General features: G+C 40.6%; 1 protein-coding gene across 3 annotated transcripts in view; it reads right to left on the reverse strand.

The window, feature by feature from the left end:
* iqsec1b (IQ motif and Sec7 domain ArfGEF 1b) overlaps positions 1-21,149 on the reverse strand; it is a 199,400-nt gene that overhangs the window by 144,919 nt on the left and 33,332 nt on the right. For all 3 annotated transcript variants that reach the window (XM_053430917.1, XM_053430909.1, XM_053430941.1), the window contains exon 2: positions 9,605-9,634. In XM_053430917.1, coding sequence (XP_053286892.1) covers positions 9,605-9,634 — 30 coding nt within the window. The remainder of the gene's footprint in view (positions 1-9,604; positions 9,635-21,149) is intronic.

The raw sequence follows: 21,149 nt of genomic DNA on the forward strand, positions 1-21,149 counted from the left end.
CACATATGCACATGGCAAACCACACTTTTTCTCCCTGGCTTTTCCAAGGTGATTGTTACCAAAGTCATTTACAGGATTCACACTCACTCCCTCGACAATATTTTCAAATCACTGAAGATCTCCAAAGTGGTGACAAATCTTCTTTTTAAGAAAAGAGTGATAAAGATAATCTGGGAAAAATACCTTACACACAAGCCCTGACTGCATGCTGCCCTGTTATTCCTACCTGATTGGGAACAGCTTTAGGTGTTGCTGATTTTAGCGGTGGTGAAAGAAGGATTCAAATCTTTTTCTGAAGTAAAAATGTTCCTACAACAGTGAAAGAAGTGAAGGTAATAGTTAGGATAAATCATTCAATATTAAATGAACAGAATAAGGAATGTAAATATCTGTATTGACATATAGAGTAATTCAGTAGCAAAGTAATCTTTCTCTGGGTAGAACAGAAAAAAAGGAGAAAGATGTATGTCGATTGAGTAAATTAACATCACAACTTTTCAGTAAGTTGGTCAGTGGTTGATGTTGTTTCTCAGAAGCTGGCTGGAAGAAAGGATGCATGGCCAATGGCAGGTTTACAGTCATCAACAACTAAGTCTATACTGGTCACTGGTTTTGACGTTGTGGTGTATCTGGTGAGACAGACTAATCAGTCTTGTTGCTTAAATGCAGATTTTCTACATCCGTCGCTGGCATGAAAAAGAGATCTGGACTATGACCGCTGGAGACAGGCAACAGATATGCTGCTCTGTCTCTACAAGCTGTACTATTACTGTACATTGTATGTTGTGAATACAGGTTGTGTCAAAGAGTTATTCACTTCCAGGGTCATGTACCAGTGCAGCCACTCTGACTGTGCACAAAACAATCATCTGCATTTCCTGAGGGAGGGGGGGTGTCAGGCTTCGGGGGTGATGGCGTTGGTGTGGAGTCAATACTGTACACTCCCTCTCTTAATCAGCACAATACAACAAGGTCAGATGTTGAAACACAGTCAGGCGCTGCTGCACCACCAACACTCCAGCACCATCCATCAGGGCTCGGTGCAGAGAGCAGCTTTTCAGACAAGGAAGAGATAAACGCAAACACAGGGAGCGTCTGAGGCGTCCTGCAACACACAGCGCTAAGCTAGTGAGAACTTTTTTTTCTTTTCTGTTGACACAAATCCCGGAGACACACCACCCCCACCTTTTACTTCCGTCTACTTCTGTATGTGAAGTCACGAATAGTTTGCCGTGTACTGCATTTCTCCAAAAGCAGGTTTAAGCGATTTAGTTTTATATAATCCAGAAATCCTAATCTTCCTGCTTTTGGTAGATAGGCTGTTTTGTAGGCCCGTCTGTAACTATGCTTAGCATTAATCAAAAAGAGAGGGATGCAACTGTTTAATGATGGATATTATAAGCTATTCCTTTCAGTATTACCCTATGAATCATATTATTTACCGATATTAAAACATGAGCAACAATCAGCCCTTGCTGTTGCACTCATAGAGGGCACTGTCAAGACGTGATAGATTCATAATGTAGTCCTGCACTGATTATGACACGATCAAACCACCATTTTCTCCAAGGATGAAAATTAAACAAAGGTAATATAAGTGGTAATGTGAGAGAATTAAACATCAGTCGACAATATCGCTCTGACAGAATCCAATTAACCTTTGCTGCTTCAGTATGAGGCCTTTGGAAATGGGCTTTGCTGTAGCAGCTCGCCCTCTATCAGTCTCCCTATCTCTTTTCTCTCAGCAGCATCACATCAATGAAGACCGGAGGGAGAGGTATTTATAAGCTTCAGTTGTAAATACAAAGACAAAAGACAAAATTATTTATGGTGCCCACTGCCCGGCTCATCCAGTGTAATAAGGCCTTCCTAACAAAAATGGAGGCTACTTCCCAATTAATTATTGCAGTTTATCACGTCCTCTGAGTGCTGAGTACTGCATCTGTGTTACAGGGGAGGCTTTGTGCACAACTGGGCCACTTCACTGCACCGTGCGTTGCCGCCAACACCACCACCACCACAGGCATTGTTCTGATATGCTCAAGCAACCACTTCACAGCACATTCATGGCCTATATCTTCTTATCCCTCAGGAGCAGATCAAGGAACGGAAAAACAAACAGGCCTTGTAATGCACGTGTAATCAGGAACGTGGGCCGGTCTGGCTGTGCAATTCATGAAGGATAGGCTAGCATAGTGAAGAGGAACGGTGTTCAAAAAAGAATGTGGCAAAGCCTCAATTGCTAATTCTTCCCTTTTACCGTCAAGAATGTTTGCAATGCTTCACCTCTGTGTTTCATGGACTGTTGCAATAATATGATATCTACAGTTTCAATACTCTCCTCAAGACAACAAATTAAGACCTTTAAAAGTCTTAGGTAGGGAGCTAAAACTACTCTCGCCAATGAAGTGAATCCAATTACTAATGATTCTGTTTTGGAGGAAACCAATCTGCTGCATGTATTGTGTCCATTGGCAAGATTTTTTTTTCACATCTTAAATCGAATGTGAAACTCTTTGGGCTCATCACAGCAGTAGCCGGCCAAGAGAACTCACAGGTGTCTCAGAGCCAAAGCCTAATATATTTTTACTAAACATTTGAAAAGAGAAATTAATGAATTTTATTTATTAAGCATTTATATATATTACACAGTGTAAAATTAACGGCAAATATCCACTTTGTATTATCTGTGCTAATGGACAACATCCCAGCTGGAATATAGACTAATTCAACACCACCTTCCTCCTGATCCCTGCACCTCCTGCTAATACAAGTATATATCTGTCAAATAACACTGAGGACAGCGTCGTGAAACCATCACAGCAATAGGATTCCGGAGCGATTAACTGAGTAGCCAATCAAAAGTGCAAGCTGTTGTTTTCTACAAAGCAGAGATTCAAACGTTTTAAACTGAAAAGTAACTACATCTAGTACATTACGTATATGTTGAAGTACTAAAACGGCACTTCGCTTGCAGGGGCTTTGTGAATGTACTTACTGGTAGTTACATTCTGCCCACTGCACAGAGGTCATAGGGGAGGTTGGTGGATGGTGGGCATACAATTACCAAGGGATAATGTCTCTTGCATCCTTGCTTAAAAAATGTGGCTGTGTTCTACTGAAGATTTGGTGAAGATTATAGTGAAAGATTATAGCCTAAACATTGTATTAAAAATGTTTTTAAAAACCTTTGGATGTTAGGATAATTCTAGTAATTAAAAAGCATTAAAAGCACTTAAGTGAAATGTTGAATAATACTAATAAGTATTATGTTAAATAAAAACCTCCCCTTGTTTATTTTGTATGTAAACTTCCTTTGTTATGTTTATAATCATGGTCCAAATAAAGAAACCAAGTGCGCTTCAATAATCATCATGATTAACATAGACAGCAATATTGACAACGTCCCTCATTATGCTAATTGCACAACAAGCATTTCCCTTTGCTTACTACATGAATGTTAAAAAGAAGTTTGTCTGAAAGCATTATGGAGTTATGGCAGCCTCACAAAAATTCAATTTGTTCTCATTGCTATGCGAATGCATGCAGCTCAGGAGTCTAATAAGATCATGGCCTTTATGGTGAGAGCCTTTAAGTTTCTATCATGTATTGTTCTCGACTGTATCACCCTGATTGGCACCGAAGCAGAGCAGATAAATGCATCTTATTTACTGTTGGGCCCCAGGAGATGTTCTTATGCAGGTGTGCTGGTGCATACCACATGAAGGCGCATAGCCACTGGACACTGCAGCCCAGTTAACCTTGGTGGGGTCCCTCTCACAAACTGCCATGTCAGCATACAGAGCATTGCATTTCTCTCAGTGGCCCTACATTACAGCTGGAACGGTTGTGGGCTGATGTGTTACAGCTGCCAACACAGCTGTCTCCTCTGGGACGAGGAGACAGAAGCGAGAAGGGCAAGGGAAGGTTAAAGGTAAAGACACTGACAGCACTGCTCGCCTGCAGAATGACACACCTGGAGCACCAGAGAGTCCTGTGGGACCACTCAATACTGTGGAACAAGGGGAAGGGATACATACACCACTTTTGGCCTCTGTGAACGCAACCCCTACCCACACAAACATCATGTGCGCCCTTGTCTAAGGTTAGACTAATATTGGATATCATATCAGCTAAGCGTTGTTCTCTAACATTACATAAGTTTAACTCTAAATCAGGATTGAGTCAACATATCAGGTTTAATCAGTGGTTTCATTTAAAACTATTTTATTGCTATGGGAATCACTGTTGATGGTGGTAGTGTAAATTCAGCATTTTACACTTTTTTAAAGCTGAATTTATTGACAGATGGTACTTTGAAATGTCAATCTCAAGTTTTTTGAAATTATGAAATCTTTAGGTCTCTATGCAGTTCACACTCTAATGTCATTCACTATAAACAGTAGTTCAGAATTGATAGCTGTGACCTCACTGATAAGGTAGATAACCATAATAAACAGCCAGCGTCTCTGAGTCTCATGGTCAGTCTCTCTCAGTGGGACAGAGGTGAAGGGGATCTACAACAGGAGTCTGTGCACTGAGAGGACATTTGGGTTTTAAATATGCCCAGTTAAAAACAGCCATGAGAATTGGGTGATATTACACAGCATTAACTTGTATTGCTCATCTTTCCTCTCCACTATGCAGCAAGCATCATTAATTAGTTTCTGCCAAAAGGAGACACATAAGGCTTTTTCAGTATATCTTTTCTCCAGTGTATTATATGATTATTTGTGCAGGTAAGAGGTCTGAATAGTTTCAAAAAAGCTCAAAGTCTGTTGTCAAGGTATTTCCTCTCCCTCAGAGACAACACTGCTCCTGAAACACCTTGCCAGTAGTCTGGCCGAGACTTCCGCACCATTTAACAATGGCCCACATTTGCATAATGCACACCCAGCAGCTAGTCTGACACGCTAACAAAGCCAGGTCACAGCAGAGGCCAACATTTCTTACACGCGCTGGGAGTGCAATCACAGCAGAGTGGGCCTGCTAGCCAATCAAAGCAGACTGTGCTTTGACGGGAAGGGGGTCTGAAAGAGATAGGAGCTAAAACTAAGAAGAGCTCCAGCAATTAACAGTATGAGGAAAGTGATGTATTTTCTGAACATAAGAGCATGTGAATGTTGACACATTCAAATTATGAATCTTAATATATGATTAGTCTCCTCTAAGACATTTGAACCTTTCAGCAGCTCACTTGATTTATCCATCTTAAAAAAACATATCAGCATCGAGGTGCAGCACTTGATGACAACATCTCACATAACTCACAATCTCACAAGTACTGTACACATTTGCTACAGCTAACCTCTTAGCAGACAAAGTAACATTTGCGTTGATTGGGAGTTGTGTGGCTAAACAATGTAAATGTAAATATTGACTCTCCTTATACTGTAAACTGGTTTGAGCTCCACCAGCTCATTAGAGAAAAATCTGTCTCTTTAGCTGCTGAATATTCATCTTTATACAGTTTTTAAATTCTCCCGTTGCTTAGTTCTCTTCAACCCTCAGTGACTGTATCAGACCTTGCACACCGGAGGGAGTTGGTTCCTGTGACGAATTGATAAGAGCAGATTAAGTGAAATGTGCAACTAAAAGAATGAACTAAAAGAGTCCAATACTCACTATAGAGCCGAGCAGACATCTCTGGGCTCATCACCAGAAGCCACACATTTTACATGAATCATCTGTAGTCCATTGGCATTTCTATTAGGACTTTCAAATCTGTCACAGAGGACAAAAGAGTTAAAGTGCAAGGCAATAGACAACACAAGTAGCTTCGATTTTCTGGATGCTAATGTCAGTTGCAAACAAAAGAGAAAATTGCCTCCGAGAAAGTAGTGTGAAGCAATTAAAGAGCGAAAAGTTTGGGCCCAGAAGCTGCTGTACTCTATGGTATTGCGGTTTTTTAAAAACTGCAAGGTAACTTTGAATGAATCCACTTCCGAACCTCAGTATTGAGGGTTTCAGAATACTAAACCATTTGACTGCAGGTCATTTACACATGCATTATTTGTGAGCGTTGCCGTTTTACCTTCCCAACAAAAGCAACAAACAAAATTAGAGTTTGTTACTCGGGGGCTCTCATTAAATTGCCATGAAGAGGCAGCGGGAGTCTTGGAGAGCCTTTACGTGAAAGCAATGCGAATGGGAGCTCAGCGTCAACAGCAAAATGAAGGAACGAGAAGCAGCCTCATTTCTATACAGTGCATTAAAGAAATGATGTGTCTTCTTTGGTAATATCAACAAAAAACAGCTTCCCAGACCAGAATCAACAGGGAGGGGAAGGTCTAAGCAGATTAGTGACAATATAGCTCTATGCTAGCAGTGCTGGACTATAACATGACTGTATAATTAAACATAGCTACACATAAAACAAAAAAAAAACGTTATGCTGCTGCAGTTCAGTTGCTGCAGATGTGCCTTAATTCCAGTTTGAGAAACACGTGAGTTTCTGGGAATTACACTGTTAATCCTTTTACAAGAACTCTGGAAAAGGAGCACAATGTTGGTGAGAGGTCAGAAGCAGAGCAATGCCACATAAATGTTTTTTTCCCTCAACACTGCATTCTCTTTGCATTTAATGCACATGTATGTGATTGTTGAGGGGGTTTCATTCTTTCACTTGATTTCCAGTTGATCCTTTGATATCTGCCTAAAAGAGCAGACAATTTTTCACAAGTAGTACATTTTCCAGCTACTGGGTCGACTAAACTCAATCCTTTTCATTGAGCATAGCCATTACATCTCACTGTTCAGATAATGTGCTAACAGAGTCAACAAACATAGAATTACCGACATCCACCTGTGAGTCAATATTTGGATGCAGCTTGTACATTTGTCCGCCCTTCAGCAGGACAACTGCGGTGCCATCACTGTGCCGCTCGACTGTATTAAAACCTAACCAGTTCATAAAACTGTCAAAGTGGCAGTGGCATTTTATAATTTTCAGTGGCCAATGGAAAAAAAACGATTATTTTCCTGTCAGCAGAGTGAATTCATAGTTCCACTCCGGAGTGATCAGTATTCTGTCCTGTGATCTCATCGAAACACCATTACATGGAAGTCTTATCCAGGAACTCCCCGTAAGACATAAGACAAAATGATATCTGGGTGTCTCATACTGGGGTCAGCAGTGGAGACATGTGAAACGTAACAGTGGAACTAACAGTTATCTCTCAGCAGCCGGGGGTGAGTACAGTACGCCATCACACATCCAGCCCTCTTCCATATTCCACACTGTCCACAGCTAAGGGGGGGGGGGGGGGACTTTTAGAGAGCTGAACTAATTCCATTTCTCAAGCTCAATGAAGTTCTGTTTGTTATTGCACTGAAGGCAGTTACACAGCTTCAATATCCTTCCCACGCACAAGCTCATCAGAGTTTATCCTTGACCCCATAAAGAGGGCGAGGCTTTACTTTGTCAACAATTCAATCCCTTAATTCTTTCCCATTTCATAGGCTGATTGAATCTGCTTTCACTGTGGTTACATAGCTGCTGTGTCTTCACTAAATTGCACTCTCTGCACAAAGCATTGAGCCAGTATAGGGTGTAATATCAGCAACACATATGGATGACCACTAATATACCTCTTCATGCCAATATCATACGTATTGATCTATATACATTAGCTTTACATTTTAGCTAGGGGCAGTAATTGTTGTGTTATTGGCTCCTTTGATCACTTTTCTATATAAAAAAGGACATATATTTTTTCAAAAGACTACAGCCAGAAGGCAGTAGAATTATTGACTAAAAATGTCCTTTTTAGCTGGAATCACCTGCTAATATTTTGTGTTTGTTTACCAACCCAATTACCCCAATGTCCTCCTGTCCATCCTACTTTTAAATTGTATATTATTATTTATCACCTATTACCCAAACACCATGGCTTTTATCAATAACGAATTTTAAGGTCAGCGACTCTACCCCATGAGGCTTCTGTGAAATGTTTTTTGTAAATGAAAACAATGACATATCCTGGCATATAATAATCTAGATACAGAATTTGACTTCTCTGGTTTCATGTTTTTAGATGTGAGAATTCATGATTTTATATTTTATCTAGTTGTAAACATTTTAGTTTGTTTTTGACAAAAGTGAGAAAGAATTTGAATATGGCAATCTGGGCTTGCTAAACTATGATCTACATGGGTCAATATTTTGAAGCATTTTGTAGAATAAGATGTTAATAGACAAGATAACTGACAAATTGATCAATAATCAAAACAAATGAAAACTACCAACTAGCCATTACACACCCTGATCAACTGAGGTAAAGAATGTTTTTCTAAAATACAATAAAAAAACATACAATTATAAGCAACTTTAAAGGTAGGCTAATAGTCGCAGTATGCATTAAAGTACACAACCGTCTCTGGGCAAACCCGGTGCATCTCCAGCTTATCATTTAACACACTGATGAGGCCACTTCTACTTACTATCAGACCTTTAGCCACACTGTCTCAGGCCCATCAAGATGGAGCATCTATCACCGTGATGTAAGGTGTGTGCTGACCTGGAATTGACTTGGAAAGAACAATGCGTTTACAGTGTCTGACTCCAGTGTCTCTGAAGGGACAGGTCTTCAACTCATCTCTTCACACAAGTCCTTGGACATCATGCGGGGTCCCAGCCACATGGAACGTCATCCCAGATATGATGAACTGGTACACTGACATCAGGGTTGGACCTCACTAATACGGTTGTTGCTGAAAGGGAGAAAATCAATCCCTGCAGTCGGTCAAGCCCCACCAGCTTTTTCCAGCAGCATATGAATATATATGGCTCTGGAATGAGAAGCTGAATCACATATTAGGATGTGTGGGTTTGACAGATTTCTGATTCTGAATCATAGATTTATGAAAATGCCCCAACCTTCAAATTCGACCTTTGAATTCAAATGGGATTCTTGAATCTCCAAGTATATATTTCGGCATTCCGAATTGGGAAGAGTGGGATTGAGCTGGCGACCTGGTTAGAGGATGAGCCGCTCAAGACTCTATAGTTAGGTAAGGTATGTCATAGTCATCAGTGCATATTTGAATCTTTTGGAGTATCATGACACCCCAAGGATGTTTGCATACCTTAAAAAAATACCCCTGAGGATCCATCCATAACCAACACTAATGTCAACAGCGCGTCAAATGTATTAATACTCTTTGTTATCAAGTTACAAGCCAATAATTCAAAGACAATAACTTGAAAACGGTTTACAATAACTCCTCACATCATGTCTTTCATATCCATGTCATAGAGTGCAAGTAGAGAAGGTATGCAGCCATGACTGTCTAAAGGCAGTGTATTGTGACCACAAAACATGACACGTCTTCCTGGTTGGCTGCACTGGAGGAGGAATCAATCGAGCAAAGATGAGAATCCGAGAGGGAAAACTATCCTGGAGGAGTCTTACTGTATCTGACCATCAGGCTTGTGCTGACAGTTGGAGGCGGACACAGCCAAAGTCCTGAAGGGTTCAGAGAAAGCTGAGGCTTTGTTGGATGACATGTGACTGACAGTGGTGTGGAGGGAAAAGTTAAGGCTTCAGTGAGTTTACAGGCAGTATCACGAGACTGTGTGTGGAGAAACTTTTGCAGCACATACCTTACACCTCTCCAACTTTCACATTTGGATCTGTAAATGAGAAAGACATGCATCAGAACTTAAATGGAAACTAAAATGTAAATACAGACCAACAAAAAAAGCTATGTGTCTATGCCGTAGTACATTTTTGCAGAAGTCCGGTTACAACTGAAGGTGAAAGTAATGATGCTGCACTTCTGACTGATTCAAAAAATGAGACTTGAAACTGCATCGACAGCACAAAATCACATTTGGCTAAATAACTGTCTCATACATAAGTGAGGGCAGTTCAGTGCAAAGCTAAGCCACCAATTATATAGTGAAACTTCTTTTCCAGATCAGCAGGTTTAGGACAGATATATCCCAGTTGCTTTTACAAGAGAAGAGCCAGCCATCAGAGGCAGAGCATCAGACCACCAGCACGTAAATTCTTGCAACTTATTTTCTAACTCTTCCAAACTCTTCTTAATTATGCACCAGGTTTAATTTAGCTCTAACTTGGCACTTTCAAAATGTTAACCTTCATCAAAACAAAACGTTGTGGGGAACTTGTTTCCGTCAGTTCCACATTTCCTCTAATCCTCATCTAGCTGAGAGGATAGTTTTGATATGAACCCAACAGGAGTTGGCAGACGCCTGCCACGCTCTGCATTTTTGTTTCAGGGCAGCTGATTTAGTGGGACCCTGGTGTATAAACCTCAGCTTAAAACACACAGGAAATTACCAGCTGAATGTAGCAAAATGACCTATGTGCTTCTTTAACCTTGCGCAGATGTGCATCCAGACGTGTGTGTACTGACAGATGCCAGCATGACTGTGGGTCAAAACATTTCAAAGAATATTGTGTCAGAGCCCAGCTGTCACATAAGCAGACGGATGCCTTCAATTCACAGGAAAAATGGAGGGCGGGAAATCTCATCGTTTACAGGGCTCAGCTGAAACACATGGAGGGCACAGTGTCTGTGATGGTACTCAACGTCAGTCAGCAAAGTGAAAAGGACTCTTTCTAATATAGCTGCTTCTGGACTGAGTGAGACAGTGTAGCAGCCAGCTCGAATACGTCTGATGGACTGCTTCATTAGGCCCAGGTTGTCTTTCATAACCAGCTAATAGGGCTTTAGTCTTCCCTCACTCTTCCTTCATGAGAATTGTGTCAGGTTTTGGGCTCCCGGTGTTCAATACTCAACTAATGAGAGAGATCTATCAGCTGTATTGAGCTCCGCTCCATAGAGGTAGGTGTAACAAATGCTGGCAGAGGTAGCGCTTTGACAGCCTCATCCATGCTGTGTTTTCCCAAACAAAGCTACAGAAGCGCGGAAAATCCTTTACTAATGGCATAATGGTACCCCGCCTGTACAAGGCTGCTTTCAGGACACTCTGAGCTTCAGATGTTCTACTCTGTCACTACGAACCAGGCCCGGTATGGGGAATCTTCGAGGGGGAGGGGAGCGGGGCATCAGAAGGAGCAAGGTAAGCAAGTACCGATTGAAAACAAGACGACCTGCCCAGAGGAAATCATAAGCTGTCAGTGTGTGACCAACAAAATGATTAACCTGTTTTTTGTCAAAAGTAAAATCGATAGCGGATCGTAAATAACAAGTCTGCAGCGGCATTAGCTGACTAGAGGCCTCTGGCCCTGTCAGCTGCAAAGATGGGGGGGTGAGACACAAGTCTCCCATTTATGCTAACTGACAACCGACATGGATGAGATCACGGACATGGTTACAAAGTTGGAGATCACTGGCCTGATAAAACCCAGTTAATTACATCTTCTGAGGATACGAGGTGAGCCTTGATTTGTCTTCTCTTACCGAACAGTCAACGTCAGACTGAAGTACTGAGCCGTGGTAATCAGTGCCCGGCACTAATGGCAGCAACACCAGATGTAAACTGTAACTAACTGTATTAAGCATATATACCGAATGATATTGTCCCTAGGGTTCTGCTCTATAGTTATGAATTGATCCATACAAGTAGGGGATTTGACTGGCATTTGACTGTGTTGAGGTATTACAGTTATTTTCCTGCTTCAACAGTATTAAATAATAATAATAAATCCCATCACTGCTTTCCATTTAGGAACAGCGTCACATTGAGACATGCAGTCCAGATTTGTTATCAGCTGAGTTTTGAGATATAAGCCTTTTACCAAAACCCTGAATAGATGAAGAGAAATTATTTTGTTTCTGTAGTTCTTTATTAAAAAATAGACTCAGACTTAAAGAGCTAGACACAGTCACGGAGGCCTGAGTCACGTGAAGAGACACGAGAGACACTGGGACTGAGTGTCAAAGCTGCCATGCTAGTCATTTATATGAAGTTTGATTTATGCTTGTGTCATTATTAATAAAAGATGATGAAAAGCAACGGAACCGTCTCTGGCAGTGTGTGGGAGAGCCCCGTAGCATGGTCATTTGCCACACCCTATAACGGATTCCGAACCTTGCCTCTTTAGTCACGCAGTTTACACTCTAGCAGAGGAAGGATCCATAAAAGTGGATTTACGATTAAGCTTGCTCGATTTCCTCTGGTTGTCTGTTTTCTTAAGAGTGAGCACAGTCAAGACATTGTGTTCTTTGTCAAAGGCTCAAACTAATGTGTTTAAATTCACCAAAGTTAACTCTTTGCAATTAAAGCTACGGATTTACTTCTGCAAAAAAATCTATCGTGAGATACTTTGCTCTTAAAAGTCATTTTCACACAAACCAGGTAAATACAGCAATGTTAGGTCACACCACAGTAATTATTCAGATTTCAAATCATCTTAAATGAGATTCAACCAACAAAAAGATCACAGTTCACGTTTTAAAACAAGGACCAAAAAATGCGTTGATACTACCTAGGGGTAAACAAGGCTATAGAGTATGTTTTATTCATATTGGGGAGGCTAACCGTATATGCTATAGAGTTAACCCTGCAGGACCACTTCTCCGGGGCAGTCATCAACACTGTGTCACCAACAGCAGCATTCTTGCTGTATACTCCTTCCTGATGGATGGGTCCTCATCTCATGACCCTCTTTGTTCAAACTGAGAGCGGGCATGCAAAAGGACAACTGTAAAAGGGCTTGAAAGCACAGGATGTGACAGGCAACGCCCACAAAGCTTGACTGATTGAAGGGAAAATGAAGGATCAAGCCAGGTTGCCTCTTGGGAGAAATAGCGGGCTGTTAATCAGCTAAATGCTCCTATATGTGAATTGTTGCTCATTTTGACAATGAGTTGTTTGTTACAGGTCTGGTGGTGGTGCATTCCATTTGTTTGAGTTTTCTTCATGAGAATAGCTCTTTTCCTTTTAATTACAACATTGGATTCATGTTTTGATTGTGTTGGCCATCATCTCTTTCAGATATGATGACAGAACTCAACAATACGGTATGACCGGGAATGAAACACGAATGGTAAATCAATTGAACAGCTTTCACACAAGCTAGCAGTTCAGGCAGATTATTACAAACATATGATTTGGAGGCAAAACCAAAAGTGAGGATACCCAAAGTAACCAAAGTGGGAGCAGTTTTTTCAAGATGAACTAGGTAAATGGCTTTCATGGCAACCAGTAGATAGTGATAAGCCAGGTATTGGATGTTCAGCATCAATAATTATATTAGTAATCGTCATTATATCGTCTGAATACTGATGTTTTTTGCCCAATCAGACTTTTTCTTAGTCAGTGTATTCCCAGATCTCCGCAATTTGATGGACGAGAAAAGTAGCATTACCAATACGACTGACAGTCAAAACTACAAAACTAAATCTAAAGTTGGAATCATCCAGAATAATTCATTAGGGTCTGCACACCAGATCTTCTGTGTAACCTCCTGTGGTTATTAAGAGCGTGGAAAGAAAAGGAAGAGCTAGTAGTAACCATAAGAAAACATCCGGTTCTTCCATCTGAGTAGTACCAAGCAGATAAAGGCTCAATCACTGAAGAGCTTCTCCCACGGTGACAAAAATATCTGGGCTCTTTGTTGATTTCATTTCCGTGTTCTACTTCAACTCACAAATCAATACATCCGGTGCTAATGAGGTGGGGGAAAAAACTGATGAGGAATGTAATGCTTGCTTGTAGAAAAACTGCAGCACCAGTGTATTATGGCAAATGGGCTTCGCTCACAATCAACTGGGCTGCAGCAGCTGTCAGTCCAGTCAGAGCAAGGATTAGGATAATTAACATTTTCTAGACTCACAGAGTTTTCCAATCAAGTATACATGTTTAATAATCACAAATGAATGGTGCTGCAGGGAATTATGAGTTGCAATTGTTCAAGCACTCCTCCACAGCACCATAACCTTCCATCGGGAAACCCATTGCATCTGGGTAAAATGTACCTACGGTTAATATTATGCTGATTTCAAGCTAGAATAAAATCAAATTCAAACCAAAAACCAATGAAAACTTGTTTGAAATACAGCTTCAAAACTGCATGAACATAAAAATCCGTTACAGAGTCACACGCAGAGATTTCCCAGTAGCTACAAAGGGATTGGCAGGAACCCTGGGCAGCAATGTGGGCAAATGCAATCCAGGCATGCTGTAATGAACTGGCAGGGGGCTGCAGCCAAGCCAATTAAATGATATGAGCCTGACAATAAGTGATTTTTATTACATGACCTCAACCCACTGCAACCAAATTTAATCATATCACCATACACTGACTGGATATAAGAAAAAAATCATGCTTTGATACTTTCTAAAAAACAGATAGCAATTCCAAATACAAGTTTCAACATGCAATTTCAAAGACTTGTATATGGGCTAAAGTGCCGTTTCAATGCCATGTCAGTTTCTTTTGCACCTAAAAATATAGAAAGCAGTTCTACGGGAGTAAATGTGATCCTGTTTCGCTTGTGGTAAAGCGTCTGTGTCCTTCTGGGTAAAGAGAAGAAGCTTCCACTGGCTTCGTCAAAGCAGGCTGTCTGGAGCCAAGTTTAAATTGTATTCTCAGTTCCTGTGTCAATACATCTGTGGTTGTTTAACTAGACAGGGAAATGAAATTAACCTTTTCACATGCTGGGCAATATATCACAGGCAAAGAGGACGAGCACAATGGGCAAGCTCTCTGCAACAGTGCTGGAGGATGCCCATAGGGTAAAACAACACAGGCGCCACACTACAGGCACACACATAAAGCTTTCGGCACATCTGAAACATGAATGATCGAAATTGTAAGTGCAGGGAACACAGAGCAGTAAATCCAAGTTGAGAGAGGTCTACTGACATTGAAAGGAGCTGTGAAACTGCACGCTGTTACTGTCGCTAATAACAATGTGCATTTTATGTCATGGTCAATAAATAAACAAAGTCAAACGAAACTAAGCGGCATTCGAACAGTCCAGGTACCTTCCTAACTGAGGGAAATGACCAAGATGTATAAAGGGGTCGCCATATCAATAATGAACCAATAATTCTGAACCTGTCACCTTTAGCATAGGAAACAATTGACAGTCCTTAATGAAAGTAAAAGAGAAAAAGCCATGGGACAATTCGTTCTGGCATTTACAGCGACCTCAAAGTTTCACCTGGGCAGACTCAAGTGATAAAACAGATCAGCTGTTTCAATCCTGTCCAGTCAGGAGTCCCAGTAAACTACATGCTTTAAATGTATAGATCACAATATCCTCATTAGAACTAAATACAAATATAAAAGTATCTATCCCCAATTGTGAAATCAACACAATATAAATTCTCTCTACATAAATAAGAAAAGTAATAAATATTTAAATATATATATATATAGTCATTTGTTTTTAACCACCAGTGATCAGAAAAACGTTAATTGTTGTACAACCCCATCACCAACCAGGGTTTGTTGTAATGCAGCAAAAAGGGCATGCACTTCACTGGCTTCCCACTCACAAACAACTGCTAATTATTCTTAATACAGCTCTCAACTAAGCTGGCAGAGCCTGCAGTGTTTCAGTGGTGCCATCAGTATTGACAGTATGTTTAAAGACCCCATGGGAAATGTATTATGTATTGAAATGTATGACTAACCCTTGCAATGAGTCTGATGCACCATGAGAGCTTTCATTAAGCCCTTTATTTAAAGCAACCTTGAATGCATTCCCATGGCCAAACCCGCACATTTCCTCTAATATAATGTATGTTTTTGTGGACCAAGCATCGTGACCATTTGTATTATGAATACAGAACACAAAAGAAAACAAGAAACATCTGTTTCCTTCTTGCAGCTCATTTTTTAGTGAGTATTTTTTCTTTCCAGAGAAACCAGGACCCCTCTTTAAACAATTCGTTGAATCACTCTTTATCTATTCAACAATATATAGAGTGACACACCAGAGTCGTAACCAAAATCTGTGGATGAGCTCTGTGCATTTCCAAAATGACCTATAATCAAATTACTTGTGATAGACAATGATTGCTGTCGGAGGCAGGCTGACAAAGAGCAGAAGTAAATAACACATCTGATTGCAAGTAATGTGGAATATTAGCTCCACACAAACCTCAATTTGTTATCTGCACGATGGAATAAAAATGAACCCTCAGTCTTATTGCAAGATACGATTACCATCATTAACTGTGAGTGGAGTAAGAGCATAAGGGCAGTGTGCCAGCAGGTGGTAAATGTATGCATGTGTGTGTGTGTGTGTGTGTGTGTGTTGAGGTGGTGGAGTGCGAGCCACAGTTGTAGAAAAAGTCACCTTAAGAGGCTGCACTCGCACTGAACCTTGTCAATTGGCCTGAGCCTGACAAATGTATTTTAGACTTTTGCACTCTGGTCCTTTGGAATGGAGTACAGACCACTTCAGGTGCACTTTGACGGGCCTTATAACCTCTCCTAGTCCCATCTCTCTTTGTACTGTATGCATAGCTGTGGCTCATCTCATCATCAATCACTGTCAGATCAAGGTGCAGCTGATGCCGATCAGAAGTGTTGAAAGAGGAATCAGGAAATGTGAGCAGCGATCCGTCAGTGATCCTCCATGAGTGTGTCCACAATTTGATGGGAACTGCCACAGGGGTTGGCAACAGGAAAAAGCAGCAAGTGTGTTTCAATTGATTTCTTTGCATATGACCTAAGCATGTGAGTGAGGGCTGAAGGGGGGAATTCAATCTCAATTTAAATCAAGCAAAGGTCAAAATGTCAGGTTTTTACAAATTAACATATTTTACTATTTCCTATTTTATTTTTCTTGGCTTTGCAATTACCTTTTAGATATACAATATATATTTTCACTTTCTGCTGTATTTGTGCTTTTGAGCTACTGCATTTTCTGAGAGATTTCGATCAACACACACAATACAGATGACATGTGAGGTGAATGCAATTTGGTCTGGGGTGCTCACAGCATTAAACCAAAAGAAAGAAGAAACACAGGTTGTAGTTCTGGAATCAGTCCTGTTTGCACCTGATAAACCACAGCATAGGATGTTCAGAACAACTTTCAACAAAGTTCTGTTTACCCCTGTTGTCATGGGATGGTGGTCCAAATGTCAGAGACAGAGACTGTATCGCAATTGCTGGCCAAAAAAAATCAAACAAAAATGTTCTCTGTGTATCTTTGACGAAATGAAGTAAACCCTAAGACCATGAGCTGCAGTTAAAAAAGCATTTAAGTGGACCATTAACTAAGATGTATTTTCTGATTCTACCATATCCAAGGTGAAGAATTACCCTTTATGGTCATATACCACTAGAATTAACTGTGAAAAGTTTTTTGTTGAAATTTGGAAAACAAAAACCTTTATTCCTCCTTCAAGAAAAGTTTGGTTCATGTTATCAAATTTCTGCTTTCATTCTCAACAGAGCGACCTTCACTGTATCCATAATCAGCCATCCATTCCTTTTCCAAAACCATTGACTTTGCTGAGAGGCAGGACTCTACCTGTACAATCTGTTAACACACAGAGTGTCCAAAGAAAAGGCTTCTTGCTGTGAGATGACAACTCTTACCACTGAGACACACTATATGGCCCTGTTCATACCTGACATTAATATGCATCAAAGTGGACATCAGTTCATACCTGGTATAAGAATGTGTCTCAACATTCTTCAGTAGCACATACTTGTGATCAGAGCTCACTTTCTTGCAATTTTAGCTTAGTTTGTTGGAAATAATGAATGAAGCCAAACCAGTAGAGACTGGGTCTAATTCTTGGCAGGTTCGGCACAAATCAGATCGGTTAGGGAGTCTGACACATTGTATCTCTGTGGACGTTTAGGCCTGGGCCCCACCTGACTGCTTAATGGCTTGCTTTTCATTTCACCGCCTATGTTACGAGATTAGAGCTGCCACACCGGCTGCGGTTCAGTCACGCTGCTCTTGTAGAGATTCAATGTTTCTGCGATCTTTTCCACATTCCCCACTTGGTTCACAGCAAGAGAGTAAGAGGAGAAAATCTTTCACCACATTTTTTATGTTTATCCGGCAAGTATGTCACAGACATAAATGTCTGTTGCTGTAGGTTACCCTTTTCAAAATAAAAGCACTACACCATTTCTGTTGACTGAATCCATTAATTTGTTTTTTAAATGTTTTTTATTGTGAAATATTTGCTAGGGCTGGAGAGCCGGCTTCATACTGTATAGTACTGGTATTTATTTTAGTACAAAGGACTACATTTATATATACAAATACAGAAGTTATACCAAAAACCTCACAAAGGCTGTAGTTTTAATACAAATCATGTAAATATCTTTCATGATAGGCAGTACGCTCTCTCTCTCTTTCTATCTCCATCTCTCTTACACTCACACACACCACGTGACTGATTTGCAACAGGTAAAAAAAACTGGCAATAGCAGCTCTGCTGTAGAACCGGAGCTGAACGCCAGGGTGAACAGCAGACAGCCACGACAGCCAGAAGAATTAACTGCTCAGCGGCGCAACAGCAGCCAGTGTGGCCTGAGCGTCAGACGTCACAGACAAAGCCAGGTTACATAATGTGAAGGTACACTCACTTACTCTGGGGATTTCAGCTGAAGCATCATTCAATGCGGCCTGAGACACATTTTCATCTACACTGCTGAAATAATTTGAACTAAAAAACCCTAGATGCTGTCTGAGTGAACGAGTGAGTGTTCTTAATGTATCTTGGTTACATTTACACCTGCACTTAGAGCTGTCCATGTGTGATTAGAGCTTTCCTAACATGTTGACATGCTAGGCAGGACTTTTATATCAACATGAAGTACATACTTTTCTGAAAGGTTTCTGCCAGGAGCACTTTCATTTTTCTATTTTTTCTATTTCATTTTTAATCTTAAATGCACCATAAGAGTACGGTGTTAGTTCCAGAAAGTGTAAGAATCCATATTTTGTCTGTAGTCCAAGGAAGATGAATTGTCTTGGACGTCATACTAATATTTGGATAATAACCACATTATCGCTACACACTGTGTGTACACATTTCTCTTGGGGAATATTACTTTATCATCGATGCTTTGCATTGTGGGATGCCAGTACTACCAGCAATCCCAAGATGCACAGCAGTTCATTGGAGTAAAGCAACACAGTTGATGTCATCAGCTACTCTCACTTACAGAGTGCTGGCAGGATAACAGTTTTCTCTGGGGTTTAAGATGCTCATTTCACCCAAAGGTGAAACAGCAAGCACGCAGCACAGGAGCTGTTTGTGAGTGTGAGCGCCTGTGTGACCGAGCATGTATTCACATGGAGGGTTGGGAATGCCAATGCTTGATGTAAAGAGAAAAATATATACCTAGGAACAGAAACAGCACAAAGGCATCATCAAACCAGCATTTAAATACAAACATTTTATCGATTCAATTTATTACAATTTTCTTGCTAGGATGAATAATGTCTGCACAAATGATTCATAATATTCTAATCCTGTTCGCAATCAAGCCATGTATGTATTACTGACCTTTTCTAACAGTCTAAAATTGAGGGAGCTATAGCAGCAGCTGTGTTGTACAATTAAGTGTTGTTAAAGGTTATACATATGAGATTTGAGTCATTACTAAAGCAGCCAACACTCATTTTCTATGCAAACATGTAGTGGAATAATGGCTTCCTTAGCAGAAAATGAGGTCACACTCCCTCTGTGTGTCTTGCGATAAAAAAATGTCCAAGCTTTGGTTCTGGCGCGTCTTCGTGAATCCGATTCCCTCCCTGTAAAACTCTTATGAGTACAAGATGGTAAAGAGTCCATTGAAGCCTTTCAGTGAAAGCAACTTTTCAGAATTTCTTCCACTGAATAAATCACGTTATCCAGCAGAAACAGGCTCTTACATTAACTTTTTTACACTTGACGAAAACCATCACATTCACAAACATCAGTTTTTCTGTGTCGCAACGGCATGATATTGCTGGGTCAAATCACTCTGCAGTAGTCACAGGTATACTGAGTCCCTGAACAGAATTTCACCCATTTCCCACACTGTGACGCCTTAGGAGCACAAAAGCTGCCCAGCATGGGGCTGTTAAACCAAAACACATCAGGGACACAATTTTCTCTGAAGTTTGAGGAGGCGACCAAAAGTTGGTGAATACTGGTGTACTATTTGTCGAGAGAACAGGAGCACATTTCCAGTGTTTGGTATGGGTTATCTAGTTGTTCTACTGCTGATCAAATCCATTAAAAATTATAATTGCCTCTGAGAAATTAATAGTAAAGTTGAAGAGTGCCTGTTATTGCTCGAAAAGGAGTCTTATAAATTGCCTCAAATCTGGTATTGAGAAAAAAGTGAGCACATGCCTGAGCTCTGCCCTCCACCTGTGCTTGAGACTATATTGGTGATATACTGCAGCTGCAGGACCACGTTCTTCAGTGTGGTCCAATCTATTGCCCTGTACAGTGACCACTTAAGTGATAAGTCACTTAAAGGTTCAGTGTGTAGAATTTAGTGACATCTAGTGGGGAAGTTTTTCACCTAAATCGCAGCCACTGGACATGTAATAGCACGACATTAAGGGTCATATAATTTTAATATACCGTGGTATAATATAGGTCCTGTGGCAAAACTTCAACAACATATTGTGACCATGATTTGAGGTGTGAACACTAATGCCTTCAAGCCCTTAGAGAGAGAGAGAGCATTAATATGTGGCAGCGTATTGCGCAGATATTATTCCTAATTACATCTATGACCACAGGGAAGTCATAACCAGATGAAAGAAAATATGACGCTAAAACAATGTGTCACTAAAATTAAAGACTGTGGATTGCAAAAGAAAAGGGCTGATCTAAATCTATCACCACTGTAGCCAACAGATGACAGCATCAAACATATCAACGTCAGTCTTTACACAGAGGAACGTGCAGGAGACATTAATTATCTTCGGAGTCTATTTAAAGGCTGCTTTGTAAAAAAAATGGCCAGTGACGTTGCCAGGGAGCGATGATGTTTGCAGCCAGTTTTGTTTTGTTGTTGTTTGTTATTGACATCTTTTGTCATGCATCGTGTGCACGCTTCCCTCCTCCCTCCCACTGCGTGTCAGCAGCAATTATTCACAACAGAAATGTTCATCTGAGACAAGATGTATTTGAGGGAAGGTTTAGCAGCCATTATATACATGCCAGTCCACATTTCTAGGATCACTTAACAGTCTGAGACAGCTCTAATACACTGCAGAAT

This window comes from Pleuronectes platessa, chromosome 2, assembly GCF_947347685.1.
Source record: "Pleuronectes platessa chromosome 2, fPlePla1.1, whole genome shotgun sequence".
In the NCBI taxonomy this organism is placed as follows: domain Eukaryota; kingdom Metazoa; phylum Chordata; class Actinopteri; order Pleuronectiformes; family Pleuronectidae; genus Pleuronectes; species Pleuronectes platessa.